The 23,758-nt window shown below is 46.0% G+C and overlaps 2 protein-coding genes across 3 annotated transcripts in view; one reads left to right on the top strand and one right to left on the bottom strand.

The window, feature by feature from the left end:
- Nucleotides 1–380: 380 nt before the first annotated feature.
- Avil (advillin) lies at nt 381–21,200 on the top strand. Of its 2 annotated transcripts, XM_010644550.3 has the most exons (20): nt 382–592; nt 2,819–2,903; nt 4,245–4,319; nt 5,053–5,249; nt 6,597–6,705; nt 6,797–6,907; nt 7,382–7,584; nt 8,302–8,380; nt 8,503–8,601; nt 9,438–9,591; nt 9,690–9,790; nt 10,215–10,352; nt 10,454–10,612; nt 11,898–12,077; nt 13,598–13,743; nt 13,870–14,014; nt 15,109–15,297; nt 16,227–16,295; nt 17,440–17,565; nt 20,014–21,191. In XM_010644550.3, exons 2-20 carry the CDS (start codon nt 2,838–2,840, stop codon nt 20,125–20,127), a joined length of 2,460 nt encoding a protein of 819 aa, XP_010642852.1. In that variant the 5' UTR covers nt 382–592; nt 2,819–2,837; the 3' UTR covers nt 20,128–21,191. The 2 variants fall into 2 exon arrangements, with proteins under 2 accessions (XP_033619639.1, XP_010642852.1); XM_033763748.1 differs by lacking the exon at nt 11,898–12,077 and having other exon boundaries at nt 381–592; nt 20,014–21,200.
- A 279-nt stretch (nt 21,201–21,479) lies between these two features.
- Nucleotides 21,480–23,758, bottom strand: part of Tsfm (Ts translation elongation factor, mitochondrial) — a 14,050-nt gene continuing 11,771 nt past the window's right edge. The window contains exon 6 of the mRNA XM_010644558.3: nt 21,480–22,036. Coding sequence (XP_010642860.1) covers nt 21,630–22,036 — 407 coding nt within the window. The 3' untranslated portion in view covers nt 21,480–21,629. The remainder of the gene's footprint in view (nt 22,037–23,758) is intronic.

The following is a 23,758-nucleotide window of genomic DNA, read 5'->3' as shown; positions in this document are numbered from 1 at the left end:
AACCCTGAAACTCAAAGCCCCGCATGGTTCCTGGCACAGTAGGCTTTCAGTTTTTCGTGGGCTGGTGGAGACGCCCAGGGACTCTCCAGACCCCTATCCCAGACTCCACCTCTCCTTAAGAATTGCCCAGAAGCTTCTCAGGGAGGTTTTGCCAGCCTGGACATCCAGACGCACGTAGCAGGCAGCTGTAGCCTCTGCTGTCATCAGCATAATACATTCACATCTACAATATGGCAAATTTCATATCCTCCCATCTCTGCATTATTGATGGGCTCTGCACTTTAAAAAAAAAATCAATAGATCAGGGCGTGGAGCTGGAGTTAAGCCCTTAAAAGTCCACTCTCCTTGTTTTTGCTGTTTTGAATAAGAACGGATAAAGCTTTCCCTCTGGTTTGAATAAGTCAAGCCCAGGGCTAGGTTGGCCGTGATTGGCCAGGACTAGGAAAATGCAGTAAAGATGCAAACACAAGCAAATATAATCCAGAGTCTGTGCAGCCATTAGGCTGAGCTGGCCGGACCTGGAGGCTGCTGCTTGGTGTAGCTGTTCAGGATCGCTGCTGTTTCCTCACGAAAAAGTGGAAGACAGGAGAAGGTAAGGTCTTTGGTTTATGGCTGTTCCTCAGTTGAACAAGCCTACTCAGTGAAGGAAAGGAGATGGAAATTTCCTTGGCTTTGTCTTCTGGGATGAAGATTTTAAAGGGTTCAACCAGGAGTTTGGCCAATTTTGCAAACTTCCTGTTGAAAAGTACAGAGGCCATTCTCAGCCCACTGAATGGATAGGGCACATTTTCAACATGGGGAAGACAAACCCAGCTTCCTCTGGGGTCCAACCATAAGGGCATCTCTGAGAGGAATGCTTTCAACCTGGAATTCCTTGCTGCACCCCACTCTGGGGATCTCGAGCCCTCTTGAAGGATACTGAATCAACAAACTAGGACTTGGAAAGGAGAGATCCAGCTTTGGGGGGATTTTGATATTGCAGATGGAATTAGGCTTTCTGGGTGTCCAGTGTGGTAAGAAGTCCTTTGAGCACATCCTCTGCGCATTTGGGGTCCCTGGCCCCGTGAGCTCCATTTTGAAGTCTGCTGGAACGCGAGACTGCTTTTGAGCTCTCAAGACCCATCATCCTGATTAATGCCAGTTGGTTCAGCTTTTACCAAGTTGACACCCTATCTCCGAGGAATGAATTATGGCCCTAGTCCCCTTCCCCTCCTCAAGCTGTGCTTTTGCCTTTACTGTCAAATCTAGGGTTTGGAGAAAACCCAAACATTTCCTGGCAGTTCTAAGCAGCACAGGGTGGGGCTGCATAAATTATTGAATTAAATCCTCAAACACTGGCTGCTCCAAATCAGCCACTGGCTACTCTGGTTTAGTCTCGTTCTAGCAGTACACAAAGGGAGTTTGCTCTTTCATTTTTGTTTTGTTTTGTTCTTTGCCAAATTCCATACTAGATAATGGCACAAAGTCTCCAAACCTGGTTTCATCCATCCATGCTCAAGAAGAAGAATGGTCAGATATGCTCGTCTTTGTGTGTGTGTGTGTGTGTGTGTGTGTGTGTGTGTGTACATGTGTGGTGGGAATTGAACCCAGGCCCTTGAATATGCTGGGAAAATGGCCTGAGCTGCATTCCCAACCTTACACATTTTCCTCTTAGCAAGTGCCGTGTACCTCCAAATAGCAAAAATCCATACAGTCCTTCCTAGGTACATTTTTAAAGTCTTGTGTAAATCCATCAATCCCATCATTTTTTTCTTTACTCCATGGGAGAAACTAATGTATTTATTTGTGATGCATATTGTCAGATTGGAGGTCTTGGTAGCAGGAATTACCCAGGGAGACAATTGACATAAAGCTCTTCGAAGACCTGGACATGTACATGTTCCTAATGAGCCACACCACACCTTAACTACAGAAAGCCTGTGAGCCACACAGACTTCTCTCACCACTTCCTTGTCTCCCAGTGTTGCATTGCTCAGGCCCAGGGAATGGGAGGCCATCAAATTTTCTAAGTAGGAGGGGGCAAGGACCCATCTGCCCACTGGCAAGGCCAGGCCACACCCACCTTCCTGTGCCAGCGCCCAGAAGCCTTTGTCTCAATCCCAGCCCTGCCATTTTACTTTCTCTTCTATCCTGAAAAGCCCAGGGAATATGTTAGTCATGTAACAAAGGCCGAGAGGGTAGAGCTTTAGGATAGTTAACTTTAAGAAAATCCCAAAGAGCAGGTCAAAGAGTTGACCTGGAAAGGACCCCGAAAGCAGAGATCTGGGAAGAGTAAGTAGGGTGAAAGAAAGTGGTATAAAGCTACTCAGTTTGGAAATAGTTTTTCTGATTAGATTTTCTCTCCACAAGCCACAGAATTTAGATAAGCCTGAGAAGGATCTCAATATGTCAAAGTTTAAGTTGGATGAGGATCTCACTCTACTGTGTGCCCTTGGGTGGGTTCTTTAACTTCTCTAAACCTGAACTTTATTACAGCATGAGATGAAGAAAAGCGTGCTCACCTGAGAGTTAAATGAGATAACATGCAAAATGAGTGAACATGGGGCTTAATATATTTATCGACCCCTGCCTCCTGGGCCTCTCCCAGGCTCTTACAAAAGAAGTGGCAGGTTAGAAACAGGACTTGCAGGTGGGACCAAGTCACCCAAGTTCACTGTGTAAAAACTGGAGTCGTTTCCCCTGTCATGGTGAAAAGGCATGTGGATGGGCACACCACAAGGGCAAGGTGGGATGGCAGATGGACTGGGAACTGACTAAGGAGGAAAGCTGGATCGATGCCCAACACAAGGGCATCACCTCTTGCTCTGTGATGTTTCAGTCCTGGAAAGACAAGCACCATGTCTCTGAGCAGTGCCTTCAGGGCTGTGGGCAACGACCCTGGGATCATCACCTGGAGGATTGAGGTGAGCTGGGAACCCTACTCCCAATCATAGGCATTTGCGGGCAGAATCTAGTGCCTAGATAACAGCCTTCCAGCCCTCCTGAGTCCATGGTTTGAAAACAGCAGCATCAAAGTACACGTTTTTCCATCCTTGTCCCTTCCCCAGTGCGCAAATCAGGTAGGTGGCAAGTGGCAGAAATGCTCTCAGTCCTGGAAAGCCGGGCTCTGAACAGAATTTAGCTTGTCCTTTATCCAGCCATCTGCTCAGGGAGTCTGCACTATCAGTTCCTGTCCTGGAAAGATGGGTAGGACTCTCCCAGGAGGCTCATGGCACTCCCATAAGAGAAATGGGACCTGGAACACATCTACTAGACTCTGGCTCCTACAAAGCACAGAAGGGATGCGGCACAGATGGGCCATTGCTAATCCCTCCCCTCTCCCCACCCCAGCTTATGTCCCTCAGAGTGATTCTGAGCCCCGACTCTGGGCTGGGTAGTTCCGCCTGTCAGGTGTGAGGGCACTTCACCCAGTCATTTGCTGCTGGATAAAACCAGCAGCGAAGCCTCCCTTCACTCTCCTCGATTAAGCAGGGTGAGTCACAGCCTTCAGCCAGGCTCTCAGAGCTTGGAAGAGTCCCAGGTCACATCCATTGTTTTAAGTCTCCCAGTTTACTTAAAAATGAATAGATACTAAGGCAGAGTTACAGAAACTGTAGCGTATCTAATTTTCTTACATTTAACACACATACTGTACATAGAACAAACACAGTATCACTGCAGATTGACCTTACTTGGAGAGGGATAAAAATTTATATCTGAGGCTTTGTGAATGACCTTCCCAGGACAAGCAGTACACACAGCAACAAATCAGGGACCCAGCCTAGACTCCAAAAGGGGGACACATGGCGTGGAGTGTGGCACCTGCAGGCACTCTGGAAGCCGGTAGCCTCCCCACTTCTGTACTCCCAGGAGAGCAGGACTGCCCAGCTGTAGGTGCTCAAATCGGGGACAGAGCATTGGCAACATGGCTATTGGGGTTAGGGGTGGGGTACTTGATGGTCTACACCCTCCTCTTTCCCTTGCAAAGGGCTGCAGGGGGACTCAAGGCTCCCCACAGTATGGTGAGATGAGACTGAGTAGGGCAGGGGAAGAGGACAGCAAAAGGAAAACCAGACAGCACTCAGATTTGGATCCAGGGTTTTGCAGGCAGAGCTCACAGAGGCCAGAGCAACAGCCACCTGACCCCTGTGCTAGAGACGTCTCCCTTCTCTCCTTCCACCTGTGCCAACCACAGTGTGGAGGGAGGTTTGTGCAGAAGGGAGGAGAGAGGGGACGCTGCTTCTGTATATCCCTTGTCCTTCCAGAAAATGGAGCTGGCATTGGTGCCCCTGAGTGCCCACGGCAACTTCTATGAGGGTGACTGCTACATCGTCCTCTCGGTGAGCACCACCCTCCTCTTTCCCGTGGCTTCTCCCCTGAGAGGCAGTTCCTGAGCTCTGTTGAGTGATCTGCTGGTAAGGGAAAAATGTGGGTTCCTGGTAGCCGTCTCAGTTCTTGCCCAGTGCTGTGTGGATCACGCCTCCAGTCTGACAGTGAAAGGCCACTGTTAGTCCTGAGCTTTTCATTTTGAGTCAGAGGGCAGGCATGGGACCCTCAGCCTGACCCTCCGCAAGTTGCCCATGAGTAACACTTCTTCCTCCCAGGCCCCAATCACCACACTAAATGGGTATGGGAAAGGCCAAACATAAAGTCTGCCTGTGGCCTTGAAGTGCTCTTTCTAGTGGAAGAAACAATGCCTCCCATGAACAGCACTGCAGGGCCACTCAGATGTACAGACCAGCTGTGCATGACCAGATGTACAGCCGAGACCTGGAGGTGAGTCTTCAGTCCACTCGGGAAAAGGTCTCCTGTGGTCTCCACTTATTTTACGAATAATTGGCTGTCAACTTTTCCAAGTGTGGGGAGGAATTCGGGCTACCAAAACTTGAGCCACAATAGCAGGTCAGCACAGGGGACAGGGCAGCTCCAGTACCCAGTCCAGAGACATAGAAGGGCCCGAGCTGCCAAGGCAGGACACAAGCCAATATGTGCAGCATTCTGCCATGCCAGGGGGCCCAGCAGCAAAGGGGAGGTGAGCCAGACCCTGACCCAATCTCTCTGGCTGTACCTCAGACACGGCAGGTGGGGAGTCTCCTCTCCCAGAACATCCACTTCTGGATCGGGAAAGACTCCTCCCAGGATGAGCAGAGCTGTGCAGCCATCTATACCACACAGCTAGATGACTACCTGGGAGGCAGCCCTGTGCAGCACCGAGAGGTCCAGTACCACGAGTCTGACACCTTCCGTGGCTACTTCAAGCAGGGCATCATGTGAGTAGTACTGACACACAGAACAAGGACAGAAACAGCAGCCCGCAGAAGAGGAACCCCAAAAGGCTAGCACACATATAAAGAAAGTAACCCAAGAAACAAAAAGCAAAACAAAGCTCTCACTTGCGTCTATCCGAGTAGCACAAATGAGAGAGCTGGGTGGTGCCAAGTGCTAGCTGGGCTATGGAGAAATGGGAGCCTGGTGCATGGCTCGTGGGAGTGTTGCCCAGCACTCCATTCTGGAAAGTATCAGGGCCACTTAAGCAAATCCCACTTGGAAGTGTGTAACTCAAAGAAGTCCTCACATACTCAGGTCCATAACAGCTTGCAAACCAGAATATTCATAATAGAATGATTAATGGTGGTAGAAAGCTATGAGCAATATTGATGTCATCACCAGGAGGCTGGGCTTTCATAGCAGAAGCACCAGACTAGACACACACCTGGCACTGGGACACATCTCACATACATGGTCCCTAATGAGCAAAGCAGGAAGTACTAAATAAATTCTTTTTACAAATACAATGCATATAAGGAGCAGGACATATTTTATTAGAAAAAAGATAAAGGGAACTGTTAAAGTGGCAGAACGGAAGCCTGAGATGGGGGAGGAGTGGGAAGAGGGCACGCAGATTAAAGGGAATGTATGGACACTGAACACGAGGGAGGGGCTCACAAAGCCAGCGGTAATAATGCTCCATGAACTGAGGAGTTTAATTAACTCAAAACTTTGCACTTGAGATTAAAATAGAAAAGAGGATTCCAATGAGCTTAGCAACATCGAGGCTGGGTCAAGGCCTGTTCCTAGCAGGTTGGCAGTCTTTGCTGAGGACCTGCTGGGCACAGGTCACTGCCTGCAGGAAGCCTGAAGATAAGCCCCTCTAGCTGGGGATTTAGCTCAGCGGTTCCACCACCTGCCTTGCAAGCACAAGGACCCGAGTTCGATCCCTGGTACCAAAAAAAAAGATAAGACAAACCCCTCTGTTCCAGGGTTACCTGCTGCATCCCCTGCAGTGTGGGATACCTGGTTCGGAGCCTGGTTAGTGTGAGTGCAGAGGCAGGAAAGCTGATTCCTGGGGTGGGTGGTCCCAAGGCCAAGGTATCATTGATGTTTCTGCTTCTGCCTGACTTATAGCCGTCCCTCCATTGCACACTGACATTTAGACAGTTCCTGGAATAAAACAGGCCCTTCTGTGCTGCAGTGTATATTAGTCGCTCTTAGAGCAGCAGCTACCTTGAGGGTTTGTTGTCGTCCACATGGGTGGAGGTGACATCTGTGTAGTGCACAACAGTCTACCTGAACCTAGTGCGCAGCAGGTGCTCCATAAATAATGGATGTTTCCTCAGCTATAAAAAGGGGGGTGTGGCCTCTGGGATGAAGCATGTGGAGACCAACACCTACAGCATGAAGCGGCTGCTACACGTAAAGGGCAAGAGAAACATCAGGGCCACTGAGGTGAGTCCTGCCCATTGACTGCCCTGGGCCCAGGGCTTCTACACCTGGTACTTATGAATTTTTCTGAGCTCTGTTTACTTCTCAATTGCAGGTGGAAATGAGCTGGGACAGTTTTAACCGAGGAGATGTCTTTTTGCTGGACCTCGGGAAGTTCATCATCCAGTGGAATGGCCCAGAGAGCAACAGTGGGGAGCGCCTGAAGGTATGACTCTTTTTTTCCCAGGGCTGTCTCCTCTGCCTTAGGTCTGCTCCTGGGGCTGGACTCTCTCTGGGGCCTTTTCCCCTTTCTTTCCATGATGATCCCCAAAATTCAAGGTGAACCCCTGCTTTTGAGCAGGCTGTCTTTTTTGTTTGGTAGGTTGGTTTTGCTTTCTTTGTTTTGAGACAAGGTCTAGCTATGTGATTCAGGCTGGCCTTGAACTCACTATGTATCCCAGGCTGGCCTCAAACATTCAGCAATCCTCCTGCCTCAGCCTTCCAAGTGCTGGAATTACAGGTGTGCACCACTATGTCCAATGAACAGATTGTCTTGCCAACAGGTCGAGTGAATGACTCACCCCAGGGTTCCTCAGCATCAGAATAACTCTGTACCTGGGCTCCACGATGCTCCCCACCAAAGCAGTCAAGCAGAAAGGGGCCCAGATGAGCTGAGTGTTTCCTTGGGCTTCTTTGATAGGCGATGCTTCTGGCAAAGGATATTCGAGACAGAGAGCGAGGGGGCCGTGCTGAAATAGGAGTGATTGAGGGGGACGAGGAGGCAGCCAGCCCGGAGCTGATGACGGTCCTTCAGGACACCCTTGGCCGACGCTCTATCATCAAGCCTGCAGTCCCTGATGAAATCATAGATCAGCAGCAAAAGTCAAATATCACATTGTATCAGTGAGTAGCAAAATTTAGCTACTGATCAGAAGAAGCTGGTGGAGGGGAAGCATCCCATGGAAAACCAGGCATTCAATTTGGCTCCTCCTTTTGGGTGCAGCAGCCTGGCATTCTTCTTAGCTGTGTAGTTTTGTGGGCGGCTGTGTGTCTTTTTTGTTCGGTGTGTGTGTGTGTGTGTGTGTGTGTGTGTGTGTGTGTGTGCACGCACACGTGTGTGTTCCCACAGCATTCACACTGAGCTACAATTCCAATTTTTTATAATTTATTTTGAGACATGTTCTCACTAAGTCACTTAGTTGCCTGGGCTGGGCTTGAAATTGTGATCCTCCTGCCTCAGCCTCCCAGAGTGCTGGGATTTCAGGCATCTGCTACTGTGCCTGGCTCCTTGGTCTTTTTCCAATTCAGCTCCTAGAATGAGCTCAGAGACCTCCCTCACCTCAGGAAGAAGCTATCTTCTGTTCTTATAGCAACTCCTGACCTCCTTGGGAGACCTTTCCTGTACTGTAATCTATACACACCCCCAGGGAGGTGGAGGGGATTCCATTTGGGATAGAAAGGCACAGAAGTCTCCTCCAGAAAACAAAGTCTATACATTCCTGTCTGCATATAAGCCATGCATGTCTTAAGAAGTCAAATGCTACCCAGAAACTCCACGCTAAAACATCAAGGTGACTGCAGGAGCAGAGAAGGTATAAGCTAACTTCTCCCTTTCTTCAGGGTCTCAGACTCAGCAGGGCATCTGGCAGTCACAGAGGTATCCACGAGGCCTCTGGTCCAGGACTTACTGAACCATGACGTAAGTAGCGCTTGTGGGGACCACTCCTAGGGTAGCCAGACCTGGTATCAGAAGCAGACCTGGGGTAAATCCTTCCTTCTGTTCTTGAGCAACCATAACATATTTATCTCTGACTGCTTCAGGACTGCTACATCCTGGACCAAGGTGGAGCCAAGATATATGTGTGGAAAGGAAAAGGAGCCACCAAGGTTGAGAAACAGGCAGCCATGTCTAAAGCCCTGGTAGGAGCTACAGATGTGCAGTAATTCCACCAATATCATTCAGACATGTGCAGGGAGCCAGTCTTAGCACTTGAGAACAGAACGGTGTGATTGTGTGCATGGACTTCAAAGTCAGACAAATGCAAATGGGGCTTCAAATTCAGTTATATCTTTTTCAGCTGAGTGTTCTGGGGAAGACTACTGAACACCACTGAGCCTCAGTTTCTTTATACCAACAAAAGGTTAATACCCATCTCCTGGGGTGGTTGTGAGGATTAAGTACCACTTGTAAAGCACTCAGAATAGGTCTTGGCACACAGCACCATAAGAGGTGACTATTACTACTGAAGGGAATGTCACAACACGGTTAATGGTCCTGTCTTCAAGGGGCTTATGATACGTGTTCAGACACAGCACATGACCCAGCAAGATCCACTTCCAAAGCAATAAATGAACAAGTGATTGTGACGGAAAGTCAGTGGAGTTATACCCAGTGCTGAAAGAACACAGCTTAGGAGGTCTTGCAAAAACAACAATAACCTAATCACAACAGGCCGATGAAGAGAAGTTAAAATGTCCCACTCAGTTTTTTTTGTTTGTTTGTTTTTTTGGTACTGGAGATTGCACTCAGGTCCTTGCATTTTCCAGGAAGGCACTGGAACCACTGAGCTAAATCCCCAGCCCTCACTCAGTTATTTTTTGAGGCAGGTGACTTGGTGGTCAGATGAAAGTGAATTAGAATTTGACTCCCAGACGGGAGGGATCTTACCAACTGATCCCAAGGGGTGAATTACCAGACAAGCAAAGAGCTCAGTATATTCCCTGGCTGACCTACCTTTGTGTGGGTCGGGGTGCAGGGCTTCATCAAAATGAAGGGCTACCGCAGCAGCACCAACGTGGAGACTGTCAGTGATGGTGCTGAGTCAGCCATGTTCAAGCAGCTGTTCCAGAAGTGGTCGGTGAAGGACCAGACCACGGGCCTGGGAAAAATATTCAGCATTGGTAAAATTGGTGAGATTCTCCCCTGAGTGTCCTCTTACTACCAGCTCTAAGGAGACAGGCATGGGTGTTTCTTGCTTACTTGGATTTTCCCAACCCCTTTTCTACAGCCAAAGTTTTCCAGGACAAGTTTGATGTGACTGTGCTCCACACCCAGCCGGAGGTAGCTGCCCAGGAAAGGATGGTGGATGGTGGCAATGGGAAAGTTGAGGTGAGCTTGGTGAGAGCAGCACTGGCCCTCTCAGCTGTTCCTGATGTACCAGAGGGCAGGTAATTCTGTCTGCTTTGCTTCTTTTCCCCCTCTGACACCTCAGTATTCTTAAAGAGGCTTGAGAGTTGATAGAGTTTCCCCGAAATGCTTCAGGGAAGTGAAAAGAACCTCCCCACACATGCTATCAATAACTCCCCTGACAGATATATTCAAATCATCGCTCAGCCTACAAAGAATTAGGCGGTACAGCAGGGTGCACCTGACCTAGACAACCCAGGCTCAGGATTCAAGTCATGCAAATGTGATGAGCCCTGAGCACTGGCAGACAAGAGAAGAATGTGGAGGGGTCCTTGGAGCGAACGTTAGCACCTCGCCCACCTGTTCCTATTGGCAGCACTCTCGCAACTGTGTCTCTCGTGCCCAGGTCTGGCGAATTGAGAACCTGGAGCTGGTACCCGTGGAGCGTCAGTGGTATGGCTTCTTCTATGGGGGAGACTGCTATTTGGTTCTCTATACGTATGAGGTGAATGGGAGGCCACATTACATCTTGTACATCTGGCAGGTAGGCCTGGAGCAGGCTCTCAGCTTTGCATCGAGTACTCCCTGGGCTCCCCCACTGGTGCACAGAGAAAGGGCCCATCCACACCCCTCTCACTGCCGTAGGGCCGCCATGCCTCGCAGGATGAGCTAGCAGCCTCGGCATACCAGGCAGTACAGCTGGATCGGCAGTTTGATGGATCCCCTGTGCAGGTTCGAGTCAGCATGGGGAAGGAGCCGCGCCACTTCATGGCCATCTTCCAAGGAAAGCTTGTGGTCTATGAGGTAATGACCCTTTGATAAATCTGCACCATGAGCAGGAAGCTCAGAATTAATGAACCAGTAGGAAGCTACCCAAGGGACGAGGAGGCCTGGAGTGGGTAGGGTGGGAAGCCAGGTTTGAGTTAGACACAAAGTAGGGGTGAGTCTAAGAACATTCAAGGAAATCCCAAATGCCTGGAGTTTCGAGTCCAAAGTATTGTCTAATTCACATTCAAGGGCTTTCATAAGTTGACCACTACTATTAACTGTGCAGAGCATCACCCTCCACTCTTGACCTGCACCCTCCTCTCCAGTCAGGTGGGTCTCCTCTCTAGACCTTGCATGTGCCGTGCCTCACCCACCCCTCAGATGTGTCCCTTGAATTCGAGCCCCGTGTCTTAGTTACTTTCCCATCACTGAGACACAATATCGGACACCCACAACTCTTCAGGAGGAAAGGTTTATTTTGGTTCATGATTTGTAGAGGTTTCAGTCCATAGTCTGCTGGCTTCAAGGCATGGCAGCATGACAGAGGGGCACAGCAGAGAATAGTCCATGGCCCAGCAACAGGAAGCAGAAAAAGAATAAGAAGGACAGCAGGAGATAGACCATTCCAGGCCATGCCCCAAGTGAACCACCTCCCAATATCACACTTAGCTATAAGCTCATCGGGACTAATGCACTGATGAGTATCATGTCCCCATGACCCAGTCACCTCCCCAAAGCCCCACCTGGGAGTGTATAAGGCTTTGGGGGCACATCAAGATATAAACCATAACATCCTACTTCATCCATGAAGCCTGGCTGAAGCACTAGCAGAAAATGCATAATGTCACATGCCAGAGAATCACGCAAGTCTGGAGCCAAGTCCTAGTCTTGTCATTTATTAGCCAGACTTCTGAATCTGTTTCCTCATTTGAACTGTTGGATAATACCTACTCCATGGACTATCACGACAGTCAGCGAAGGGAAGGCACTAGTCACAGAGCCTGCATAGGACAACGCTCTCAGAACGAAAGCTAATAGTGCAGGGGGAAGTAGCACATCTGTAACCCCAGCGCTTGGGAGGCTGGGGCAGAAGGATCACCAACCTGGACTACTGGCATATATAGTGTGGTCCAGAAGGAAGGAGAGAGAATGGGAAATGCTGTTGGTTCCCAAAGCCCAGCTCACCTTGCCCCTTTCCAGGTGGTGTAGAAGCTCCTGGAGGGCAAAGATGGTGTCAGATTCATGCATCATTTCCCACCAGAGTCAGCCTAGTGCTCGCATGATGTTCTATAGATCTGGACTCTGCTTTTCATCTCTCTAGGGGGGGACTTCTAGGAAGGGAAATGCTGAGCCTGACCCTCCAGTAAGACTCTTCCAGATTCAAGGAAATGACAAATTTAACACCAAAGCAGTGGAAGTTTCAGCCTTTGCCTCCTCCTTAAATTCCAATGATGTCTTCTTGCTTCGAACCCAGGCAGAGCACTACCTGTGGTATGGCAAGGTAGGAGGGCTGGGCCCTTTTGTCAGCCCAGCCCCTTCCCTCTCATCCCCAACCTTTGTTCCTAGTAAGCAGGGTCAAAGGAACTGAAGAATACACAACAGTCTGGTGCTGTTCTCAAAGAGAAGAGCCTTTTTCCTAAGGAGCTTTCCAAGGAAGTGCCAACATTCTCCACAATCTGACCTCCACTAGAATCCCACTGACATCCCTGTTACATCCCATAAATTTCTACACTCGTGAGGGCTAGAGAAGTCTGTCCTCCCACACGAGTTTGGAGGTTTGTAATAGGACAGGTGGCTAACACAGGACAAAAACACAAAAAATGTGACGCTGTCGATTCATTAGTCCCTTTAAAAGCACTAAAATTGCTTTACCAAAGAAAATTGAACCCAGCTATGATGGCATGTGTCTATAATCCCAGGAGCTGTTCTTGGGAGGCTGAGGAATGTGGATTACTAGTTGCCATCCTGGGCAACATAGCTTGAGTCTCCAACTCAGGGTGTATGTGTCAGTGTCTGTATGGGGGAAACTGACTAGGAAAAGATGCCTGACATCATTGATCATTAGGGAAATAAAAATTGAAACCACAATAAGATACTACTACACATCTATTAGGATGCAAAATGTTAACAATGTAAGAGCAAGGATACAAAGCAATAAGAACTCCCATGTTTTGATGGTAGGACTGAAAATGTTACAGATTTTAGAGAGCAATTTGACAGTTTTTTATAAAGTTAAGCACATATTTATAATATTATCTAGCCATCCTACTCCTGAGTATTTACCCATCTGAAAAAATTTTTTAAAAATACCTTCAAACAGAAAGCTATACATAAATGTTTATAGCACCTTTACTGATAATCACCTAGAAACAATCAATTGGAAAACAGATAAACAGTGGTACATCAAACAATGAAATACTACTCAGCAAAGAAAAAGACTTAACCACTGATAAACACAACAATGTGGATGAGTCTCCAGTTCATGCTAAGTGAAAGAAGCAAGATTCAAAAGCTAAATATTGTGACATTCTGGAAAAGGCGAAACTACAATGATGGAGAACAGATGAGTGGTTACCAACTACTAAGGATTCGAGCAGGGTTTGACTCCAAGGGAACTTCTGGCAAGAACTGAGGAAACCGTTTTGTATTGTCACTGTGGGAACATGATTCTACATGTTTGTCAAGGCTCGTGGAACTTTGACAGAGTCATTTGTACTGTACATAATTTTAATTTTTTTCTCTAAAAAGAAAAGAAAAATAGGGACTAGACTTCCAGCTGAAACTGAAGGAATCAAAGGTGACTCAACATTCGCTGTGCATTTCGGAGTCTGTTCTGTTCTTTGCCAACACAGTCTGTCTTCCTTTCCTTTTCCTAGCCCTAGAAAAAAACCGGTCTCCCAGTCCTGAGGCACTGAGCTCCTTAGCTGACCCTGATCCCATTGCATCATGGTCTCGGGAGCATCTCTTCCCACTTGAGGGCGCCCTCGGCACTCAAGTCTGCTCTCCTTGCCCTGATTTCAGGGCTCCAGTGGGGATGAGCGGGCCATGGCGAAGCAGCTGGCCACAGTGCTCTGTGATGGCACTGAGGAAACGGTGGCTGAAGGCCAGGAGTCAGCTGAGTTCTGGGACCTGCTGGGAGGAAAAACTCCCTATGCCAGTGACAAAAGGTACAGGACATAGCCTTCCTCTCCTTTGTTCCCCGGCCTCTAGGCTGCACGAAACTTAAGGTCTTTCCCAGTTCTAAAAATGTGATTTCCATGTGGCTCCGTGTCTCTAAAAGGATTGTCTTACAGGCTACAGCAGGAAATCCTAGATGTCCAGTCCCGTCTCTTTGAATGTTCCAATAAGACCGGCCAGTTCGTTGTCACCGAGATCACAGACTTCACCCAGGATGACCTGAACCCAGGCGATGTGATGCTCCTGGATACCTGGGACCAGGTAAGACCTCAGTAACAGAACTCAGAACGAATGGCAAAGATCCCCATAGTTTAGGCTGCTTTGTGTAATATCCCCATCCAGAAGAAACCCAGAGATGCCCTGGACAATCCCCAAGGAAAACAGTGGTCAGTGGAGAACAAAGAAACAGTCTGCTTTTTACCAAGTCAGAGAAAAGAATGATGTTTAAAATTCACCACCTTGGGAGGGAGCATTCCCACCTTGCTCTGGGAAAATTAGCCCACCCTATCATCCTGCCCTTCTTGATCTTAGAAGCAGGAGCAACAGGTACCAAATCTAGAGAATATGAATCTTTTAGGGGACCAAGGAGTGTGAGAGATGCCTTCGAGGCAACCCCTTTTTACATGCTATTTTCTTCAGCTCGGCAAACACGATAAGCACCTCCTTCCTGCCAGACACCATGTCAGGTGGGTGTCACCCTGCTCTCAGAATTTACAGACTGCTAGGAGGGACCAGAGAAATGTCACTGCACTATGAAGGTACATACAGGGGTCAGAGGAGCACAGATGAAGGGCATTCAACACGGTTTAGGGGCTCTAAGTCTTCCAGGCTCAATCTCAAAGGATGTGTGGGCTTTAATTAGCAAAGAAAGATGGGCAGGGGAAATGCACACATAAGATCAAGACAGGATGTATTACCAGGACATAGGGTAGAGTTAAGAAGCACGCAAGCCATGAAGCTGAAGTACATGTAGGCTTGACCTACCATGGCAGGTAGTTTATGGTAAGTGATTCGTCAGATGGTGCTTTACATAGGTTTCTCCTGTGAGTACAGAAGGATGGGAGTCACGGAAGAGCAGTTCTGGCCCCCGAGAAGGTGTGTCCTACAAGAAGTTAGGTTCAGGAACTAAAGTTGAGAGAACACTCTAGTAAAGAGATGTAGATTTAGGAGATGCATATGGCAATTAAAATCGCAAATATCAAGCTGCTTCTGGGAAAATCTTTCTGCTGAACAAATTAGGTTGAGAACATTTTCTGGGGCTGTGGATTGCCAGCGGGGACAGATGAGCAGTGTTACCAATCTAGTACTTGGCCCTCGGTACAAGCGCATTAACAAATATTAAATCTGTACACCAGGTGTTTTTGTGGATTGGAGCTGAGGCCAATGCCACAGAGAAGGAGAGGGCACTTGCTACTGCCCAGCAATACCTGCAGACTCACCCCAGTGGCCGAGACCTTGACACACCCATCCTGATCATCAAACAGGGGTTTGAGCCTCCCAACTTCACAGGCTGGTTCCTGGCCTGGGACCCTCACATTTGGAGTGTAAGAACAGACAGACTGGGGAAGAGGTTTCTGCCAGGGAGCACAGAATAGAGGGTGGGGGCAGGCGAGGTACTGATTCAAGGGCCAAGTAAAAAACCTTTTTCCCATCCCCACTCTACTTCCTGCTTTTTATTTTTCTTCTCTTCTCTCTTATCCCCATAGCAAGAAGTCCAATTAGAGCATTTACATTTGTCTAAGTAGTGGGCAGTATGAAATAATAGTTTATAACAGTGGTGGTGAACCTATGGCGTATGTGTTTTCTTTTTTTTTTTTTTGGTACCAGAGATTGAACTCAGGACCTTGCTCTTGTGAGGCAGGAGGCGGCACCACTGAGCTAAAACCCCAGCCATGTTGTTTTTCTTTTAAGACAAAAGATGTTAATATGAAGTTGTTTTGTTTTTTTTTTTTTCTGAATTAAAACCTCAGTATTCAGGTTTAATTGCAGCATTGGCACTTTGCAATAAATGTGTTTGGGGTTGCAGTTTGGGCACTTGGTCTCTAATAGGTTCCCCATCACTGATTTGTAACACGTATCCATGCACATCATAAGCTTTCTGATTTCTGTAACTACACTCACAGCCAAAGCAGGTACTTTATAGATGAGGAAGATAGGACAAGTTTTTTGCCCAAAGTCATATAATCCAATAGAAAGAAGCCAGGTTTCCTGACTCCTAGTCAGCTGCTCTTTCTTAGGTCTTATAGGGAAGATTCATGGGGTGCCATAAAAAAATAAGTGTAGACCATGTTTAAGAGTCTTTCTACCCTATATGGATATAGATGGAGGAATTTTCATTTTTTACTTATCTTTGAAATGCATTCTGATTCTACTTTGTTTTTTTGGTTTGGGTTTTTTGTTTTGTTTTGTTTTTTAATACAGACCAGGCTTAAGTTGGCCCTTGCCTACCATCTTGTATTTTCTCTCTTCTCAGGCAGGAAAATCATACGAACAGTTAAAGGAAGAGCTGGGAGATGCTACTGCTATCCTTCAAATCACTGCTGTGAGTGGGCTTTGCTCTTGGAGAAGCCTCAGAGCCAAAGAGAAACAGCAAATGCTACAGATACCGCATGGGCAAAAGCCTACCAAGACCTTCTTAGTATTATTATAATTGTCTATTTTTCTATAAAGTTGTTTGTTCTTCACCGTGCTGGGGATTGAACCCAGGACTTGGTGCATGCCACACAAGGGCTTTACCACTGAACTATCCCTTCTGTGTTTTGTTTTTGAGATGGGTTCTCCTTATGTAGTCCAGGCTGGTCTTGAATTCACAATGTTCCCACCTCAGTGTGTCAAGTGTTGAGATTACAGTCAGCACCCAGCCCCAACATTTTTTTTTTAAATGAGTAGAAAAGCAGGTCTCCGAGCCAAGTTCCTTATTTTACTGCCTTCCAAAATTTAGAATACACTTTCTAAAACAAAAATAAAAATTAATTTTATTATTCAACTCTATCTCCCATTCAACAGATTAAAGTTATTGGAAGTAATTTTCAGAAGTAAGTTCTGACCCAAATGATATTTGTATCATTTTCTGATAGTGAAGTCCGCGCAAACTTAGGCCATTTGCCCCTGCCTGAACAGCTATAAGAAGTGGCCCCTCTCACCAGAAGCATAGCACCACTTTAAGGTCAGGACTAGTGTAGTAGCACCAAGTGTTGCACCCTCTGGCAGTGTTGTCCTTGGTGATCTGCAAAGTCAGACTCCAAAGTTACTGGTGATGTCATGTCTTTAAATTGTATTTAAGTATGGCTTCACTCTGAAGACACTTAAAGATTGGACACGTAGGGCTTTAAAAAAATGCCACAAGGAGGTATGTGATCAAATATTGAAAAGCGATTTAGCGTAAGAGTATATAGCTCAGTGGTAGAGCACCAGCACCGAGTAATCATTATCGTCATTAGACTTATGTGCAGAATATAAGCCAAGCCAGCTATCAAGATTCATCCCAGACTCACTGAATCAGCTTCCCCAAGAAAGACCCCAAAACCTGAATATTATCACAAATGATCTTGACATACAGCCGCTTTGGGGCCCACCCTTCTGAGTGACCATTACCAAGGGTAAAGTGGCATAAGCCAAAATGTTGAAAGTTATACATATGTGAAACTGATTGCATGAGACACTAAACAGTTTTTTCTCTTACTTAGGACATGAAGAATGCCACCTTTTCCCTGAATTCTAACGACAGTGAGCCAAAATATTACCCTATAGAAGTTCTGTTAAAAAGTCAGACTCAGGGGCTGCCTGAGGATGTGAATCCTGCCAAAAAGGAGGTGAGTGGATGAAGGAACTGTTGGGAGTAAGTAGAACCAACCCCACCCCATCAGCAAAGCACTTGTCCTAGTAAATGGCCTAGAGCAGTTCCAGCCTATCACAGGCACTCACTCAAGGGAAATCTGAGCAGCTACCCTGTAGCTCAACCCCCAAAATAAGGCCTTCTTGATTCTTTTCTTACCTCCCACACAAATCCATCCAGTCCATTTGGGAGTCTGTCTACTCCTCTCCATCCCTCTACCGCTAGTCTCTCCAGCCGTCACAGACTACCAAGATCCAGCCGGTTTCCACCCTACATAAACACAGTTATGAATAATGCATGGTAGCAGACACCTATCATCCAGCACTCTAGAAACTGAGGCAGGAGGAACACAAGCTAGAACCCAGTCTGGGTAATTTAACAACTTTAGTAAGACACTGCCTCACAATAAAAAAAAAGAGCTAGAGATTTATCTCAGTGTCAAGACCATAGGTTTAATCCCCAGTACTACCCCCCACCCCCAAGACCAAAGAAATCCTGTAAAGATGTCATTGTTTAAAATACCTGGATGGCTTCCCAATGCACTTACAAAAAAATTTGAAAGCCTGCACCCTGGCCGCTGGCCCTCCCTCGGGTTTCATCTCTTATACCACTGTCCTCGCTTATTACCCTGAAGCCAATGGCTGTGCTTCTGTTCCTTGGAAACGCCTTTACACTTCCCTGCCAGTGCTCCTGCCTGAGCAACATTGTTCTCCCCATGTGGCAGCCAGCTCCTCTTCACTATCTAGGTCTCAGCTCCATCTCCTCCCCAGAGAGGCTTTCCTTCACTCCCTCCAGTCCCTTTCTTTTATTACTATATGTTCGCAGTACATTTAGTTTATATTCATCTTAGGGGGTAGGAACATGTACGTAGCACAGCTTGTTTTTTCTTTTTTAATCCTCTTCCCCTTTGTCCCTCCATCTCTAAATCCCCTTTGCCCATTTTCATTTTTGTTATTGTTCTCAGCTTGTGTTTATGACGTATGTTTACATTCATGGTGGTTATTAGGTTCCCGTACATGGCATATCTAACTCTTCTTTTTTACCCTCCCCCTTTCCCTCCATCTCCTGGACCCCTTCCCATTGGCAAGAGATCCAGTCCCTTATTTCTGCTACCCATCCTTTATTTTTCTTTGTATTTTGCGTTACTCAAATGAGGTACTATACAGTGTTTAAGCTTGTTCCAGTCCCTTTAAACACATTATCTCACTTTCTAGTAATATCCTTAGGAGAAAGGCACTTGTCTGTCCTGTTCATATTTTCAGATTTTCAGCACCTCACACAGTGCCTAGCAGATAGTAGGCACTCCAAAAGTTTGGTTGAATTAACATATTTATTTTTGAATGAATGATAATTCTCCTTAAAAGAGGTGATTTGGGAAAGGACTCTGGATTTCTCACAATGACTTATGTAACCAAATCTTAAGTATCTGGACTACAACATTCTTGAAAATAGAGGCCATAGGGGCCGGGTATTTAGCTCAGTGGTTCCGCCGCCTACCTTGCAAGCACAAGGACCTGAGTTTGATGCCCGGTACCAAAAAAAAAAAAAAAGAGGCCATATATAATCCTTAGTTGGATACAAAATATTCATTGTATCAGGATATCATTATATCAGAATGTATGTTCTAGGGTCCATCTCGTCTTGAACATTATTTGGAAAGTTCTGGGGGCCTGGAGGTGTAGCTCAGTGGTAAAGTAAATGCTTAGTTAACATGTACCACGCCTTAGATTTAATCCCCAGAACCCCCCAAAAAAGAATTTTTTTACAGTTCTGGATAAAAATAGTTAAGGACATAAAGCATTTTCGTTCCTCGTTCTGCCAAAATCTAATTAATCCATAATGTATAACTTTTTTTTTTGGTACTGGGGATCAAACTCAGGACCTTGTGTTTGTCAGGCAGGCAGCAGCACCACTGAACTAAATCCGAGCCCTGTAAAATCCTTTTCTACCATCTTTCTAGCAAGAAATTGGGACTATGAGAACAGTGAGCCCAGTCTCTTCCACAGGGAACAAGGGAACTCTACAACCTGAAGAAACTTCTGCCATGAACAATTTAAGTCTATTAGTCTTCCTGAGAATTCTTTCTACTTCCCCCTTCAGAGCTACCTAGGCCTCCCTCTTGCCCCTACTCACCCACTTCTGCTGGCATTAAGAGATGCCATGAAGCCGGGGATTTAGCTCAGTGCCTTGCAAGTGCAATGACCCGAGTTCAATCCCTGGTACAAAAAAAAAAGAGATGCCATGATCTAGGCGTGGTGGTGCACTCAGGAGGCAGGAGGATCACTGTAAATTCGAGACCAGCCTGGGCTACATAGTGAGTTCCAGGTCAGTCTCAAATACCTAATGAGACCCTGTCTCAAAAAAGGAAAGAAAAAAAGAGATGCCATGTCTCCCTTCTAAGTAGAAACTTTATTTTCCCTCTTAGAATCATCTTTCTGAACGTGACTTTGTGTCTCTGTTTGGCATCACAAGAGGAAAATTTGCTGCTTTACCTGGCTGGAAACAGCTCCAACTGAAGAAAGAAAAGGGGCTTTTCTAGGCCAAGACCACAAGAGAGCAGAAAGTGTCAATATTGGAAAAGAATTTACTAACTTCTACCTGGCATTCAGCTATTTATCTAGATATGAGTCTGAAAATCACAGCATGTTCTCCATTTTTTATTCTTGCACTCCTTGGTTGTTACATACCTACAACTAACCCCACCCCCTTTTTTTTTTGGCTTTTGTGGGCTTTTAGCTAAAGCCTAAGCACAAAATTGCATCAATTTAGAGAAATCAAAAGAAAGAGAACCAAAATACTAAGCTTAAAATATTTAATGCTATGCCAGGACCTACACATTTGCTTTAAATTTTAAGATCAATATTTCTAAAACCTACTTAACCCACAAAACACTGAAGTTATTTGCATACACATATACCCTAACATCAGAATCCAATGCCCAGATATATTATGTGCCAGAGCATTTTTAACTTTTCAAATAAAGATACTTGTAGGAGCAAAGTTCTTTTCAGTAGTTGGGGCTTGCGTGGTAATGTTATATTGGGAGCAAAATACTGAAGAAATAAAACAGGCACTATTGAGCTCTCTGGATAACTGGATCACTGTAATTCCTATTTCTGGCACAAGAATGTCAAAAGTCTGCCCTATAGCTGTCCAGGAAACCTCAGTACTCACTCTACCCACACCCTATCATCCAAAAGAGAAGTAGAGCCACGTGTTACTAATTTCTGTAGATACAACCAGAACTGGTAAGAAAAACACTGCAAAGTGCTTTAAAGGATGCTATAGGTATGAACAGATGAACCCACATTTTCCAGATAACTCTGGTTTGAATCAACAATTCCAAAGAAACCTACGTGGCAGATGTAACTGGAAGATTGCCCAAAGTGTCACAAAGCAAAAGCAGAACAACAGGCTTCTGTGTCACAGAAGTGAGATAGAATAAGGTGGGGATTTCAGGGACACCAGAATAAACCTATGTTGAAGGAAACAGCAATACCATTGATGACTGTTCTCCAGACAATGTCAATCATTATCAGTAAGACACATTTGTTGCTTCCTAAAATGCTGTCACAAGAAAGGCACAAAAAAGCTAAAGTTAGCCAGGCATGGTGGCACACGCCTGTAATCCCAGCACTGGGGCTGAGGTAGGAGGATAGCAAGCACTTGAGGCCAGCCTGGGTTACATAGTGAGTTCAGCGCCAGCCTGAACGACACAGCACAGCCTTGTCTCAAAAAAGGGTGGGCAGGGATTTAGTTTAGTGGCTCCACTGCCTGCCTTGCAAGCACAAGGTCCTGAGTTCAACCCCTGGTACCAAAAAAAAAAAAAAAAAAGCGAATGTTGGTACCACACAAACGGGGAAACACTCCACTATTTTATAATTATTTTATTTAATGACTTTACCTGTGAAGTACACAATTTCATCATAAACTCAAATGAAAAAACAATTCTGGGTTCTAAAAGGCTTAGGAAATAACTTCTCGTAATGACATCCAGAGCTAAAAATAATTATTTCTTCCTGGGCCAAAAGTCTCTGGAATCTATTGAGCCCCTGCTGCCTCTTCACTTTCTCCACATTCAAACCTCACAAAGTCTACTACAGACAGGCCCTGGGGCTGTACATACTGGCCCAGTGTGATGGAGGGATCCAGCAAGTACGGCTGGGACAGCATCTTGGTCTCTGCCTCTCCCCCAGGCTCATCATCCAGCGAGCCGACGGAGAGAGGGGCCATGCCCACCACATGCTGCCCAAGGTGGCGGCCAACGTCTTCAAGGCTTTTTTCCTGCTCAGATGTCTCACAGATGACCAGGGCTCCATACTTCCCCAGCTCCAGGTTGTCGAATGAAGGACTGTGAACTGCTCCATGGACATAAGAGCCAATGTAGAATCCAGACGGCACCTTCACCCATGCAGCTCGTTTAAGGGTCATGTTTTCTCCCAGTTTCCCTATAAAAAAGCAAAACAAAAAAAACTAACATGGTTATATAAACATATCCACCAAGTACAGATAGATGATACGGAGTCTGGAAGGTAGCCCCTCTGTATGGATACTAGATACATAGTAGGGTGGAGATACACAATTTTTAGTTTTCACTAAAGGTGGAAAGTACTTGAAGGAGCACCCTCTACGTGTAAGGAACACTGGTATTTAACAGAGGTTGTGGTACCATAGGCTCAGGTCTAGGTTCTGCTTCTTTATGGCCCTAATACTGGGCAAAAGACTTAATGATATAACCCTGGTTACTAATTCATTAAGCTTTTGTTCCCTAAACTACAAAATGAAGATACCACCTACCTATAAGGATTACTGGGAGAAATAAATAAGGTGCAAAGTGTAAAAGCATTTATTATAGGACCTGGCGTATAGTAAGCACTCAGGCATTACTATTATTATTACCCTAAATTTAGACTTAGAGAGCTTGAGTAACCCATCTAATATGTGGCAATTCAATATGTGGGATTCAGTTCATATTTAACTCCAAAGCAAGTAAGTGATTTTTCCCACCAAATTATCAATCCTTCCAAATACATAGTACCTTGGCTGGCGCAAGACAACTCCTCATCATCCACTGGATCAGGAAAAGGTCTACAACTAAAAGCTACAAAAGAATCCCAATTTGGGCTGGGGATTTGGCTCAGTGGTTCCACTGCCTGCCTCACAAGCGCAAGGACCTGAGTTCGATCCCAGTACAAAACAAAAATTCCAAATCCATGTCATTAGACAGTTTCAACTTGCTCTCATCAAAAATAAAAGGGTACTGGGCTGGGGATTTAACTCAGTGGTTCCGATGCCTACCTCCAAAGCAGAAGGACCCAAGTTCAATCCCCAGTACCAAAACAAAAAATAAAATAAAACAATAGGGTACAAAGAGCTGGGATTAGAGGTTCTATTTGATAAAATAAAAGGGTACAAAGAGCTGGGATTAGAGGCTCTATTTGACCCAGCCATCCCTCTGCTGGCTATCTTTCCAAAAGAATTAAAAGAATCAGATCAGCGATATATGCACACCTGTGTTTGTAGTGGCACAGTGTGTAATAGCTAAAACTTGGAAATAGCCCATTTGCCCATCAGTTGGATACTGGATAAAGAAGATGTGGTTTTTCTATAAAAATGGAGTACTACTCTGCCATAAAGAATGAGAAATTAGCCGGGCGTGGTGGCGCATACCTGTAATCCCAGCATTTGGGAGGCTGAGGCAGGAGGATCGCTGTGAGTTTGAGACCAGCCTGGGCTACACAGTGAGTTCCAGGTCAGTCTCAACTACATAGTGAAACCCTGTCTCAAAAAACCCCCCCCCAAAAAAAAAAAAAAAAGAGAAATTAGATTCATTCATAGGAAAAATGGATACATATTGAGGATATATTCCTAAGTGAAATAAATAAGTCACACATGTGTAAATACCGAATAGTTTCTCTATGTGAAAAACTATAATTGTATGTAAGATCCTAATGATACAACTGACAATGTGAAATAGGAAGAAAAGGGCTAAAGCTGTAGGGAAAGTGGGAAGGGTAGGGGAAAGGTAATGAAGGAAAAGAAAAAAAAATATGAGAAAATGGAAAAAATGGAAATAAAAGTATTTGTAAATAGGGAAGGGAGGCTGGGCCCCGATCCACCGCAGGAAGGAGAACCACGCCTGCTCCCGACCCAGCCGCCATCGCTCAAGC

The sequence above is a fragment of the Fukomys damarensis genome, unplaced genomic scaffold (genome assembly GCF_012274545.1).
Source record: "Fukomys damarensis isolate Sample0158 unplaced genomic scaffold, DMR_v1.0_HiC HiC_scaffold_15, whole genome shotgun sequence".
Classification (NCBI taxonomy): domain Eukaryota; kingdom Metazoa; phylum Chordata; class Mammalia; order Rodentia; family Bathyergidae; genus Fukomys; species Fukomys damarensis.
The sequence above is the reverse complement of the archived record's forward strand: the minus strand, read 5'-3'. Positions and strand labels throughout refer to the sequence as shown.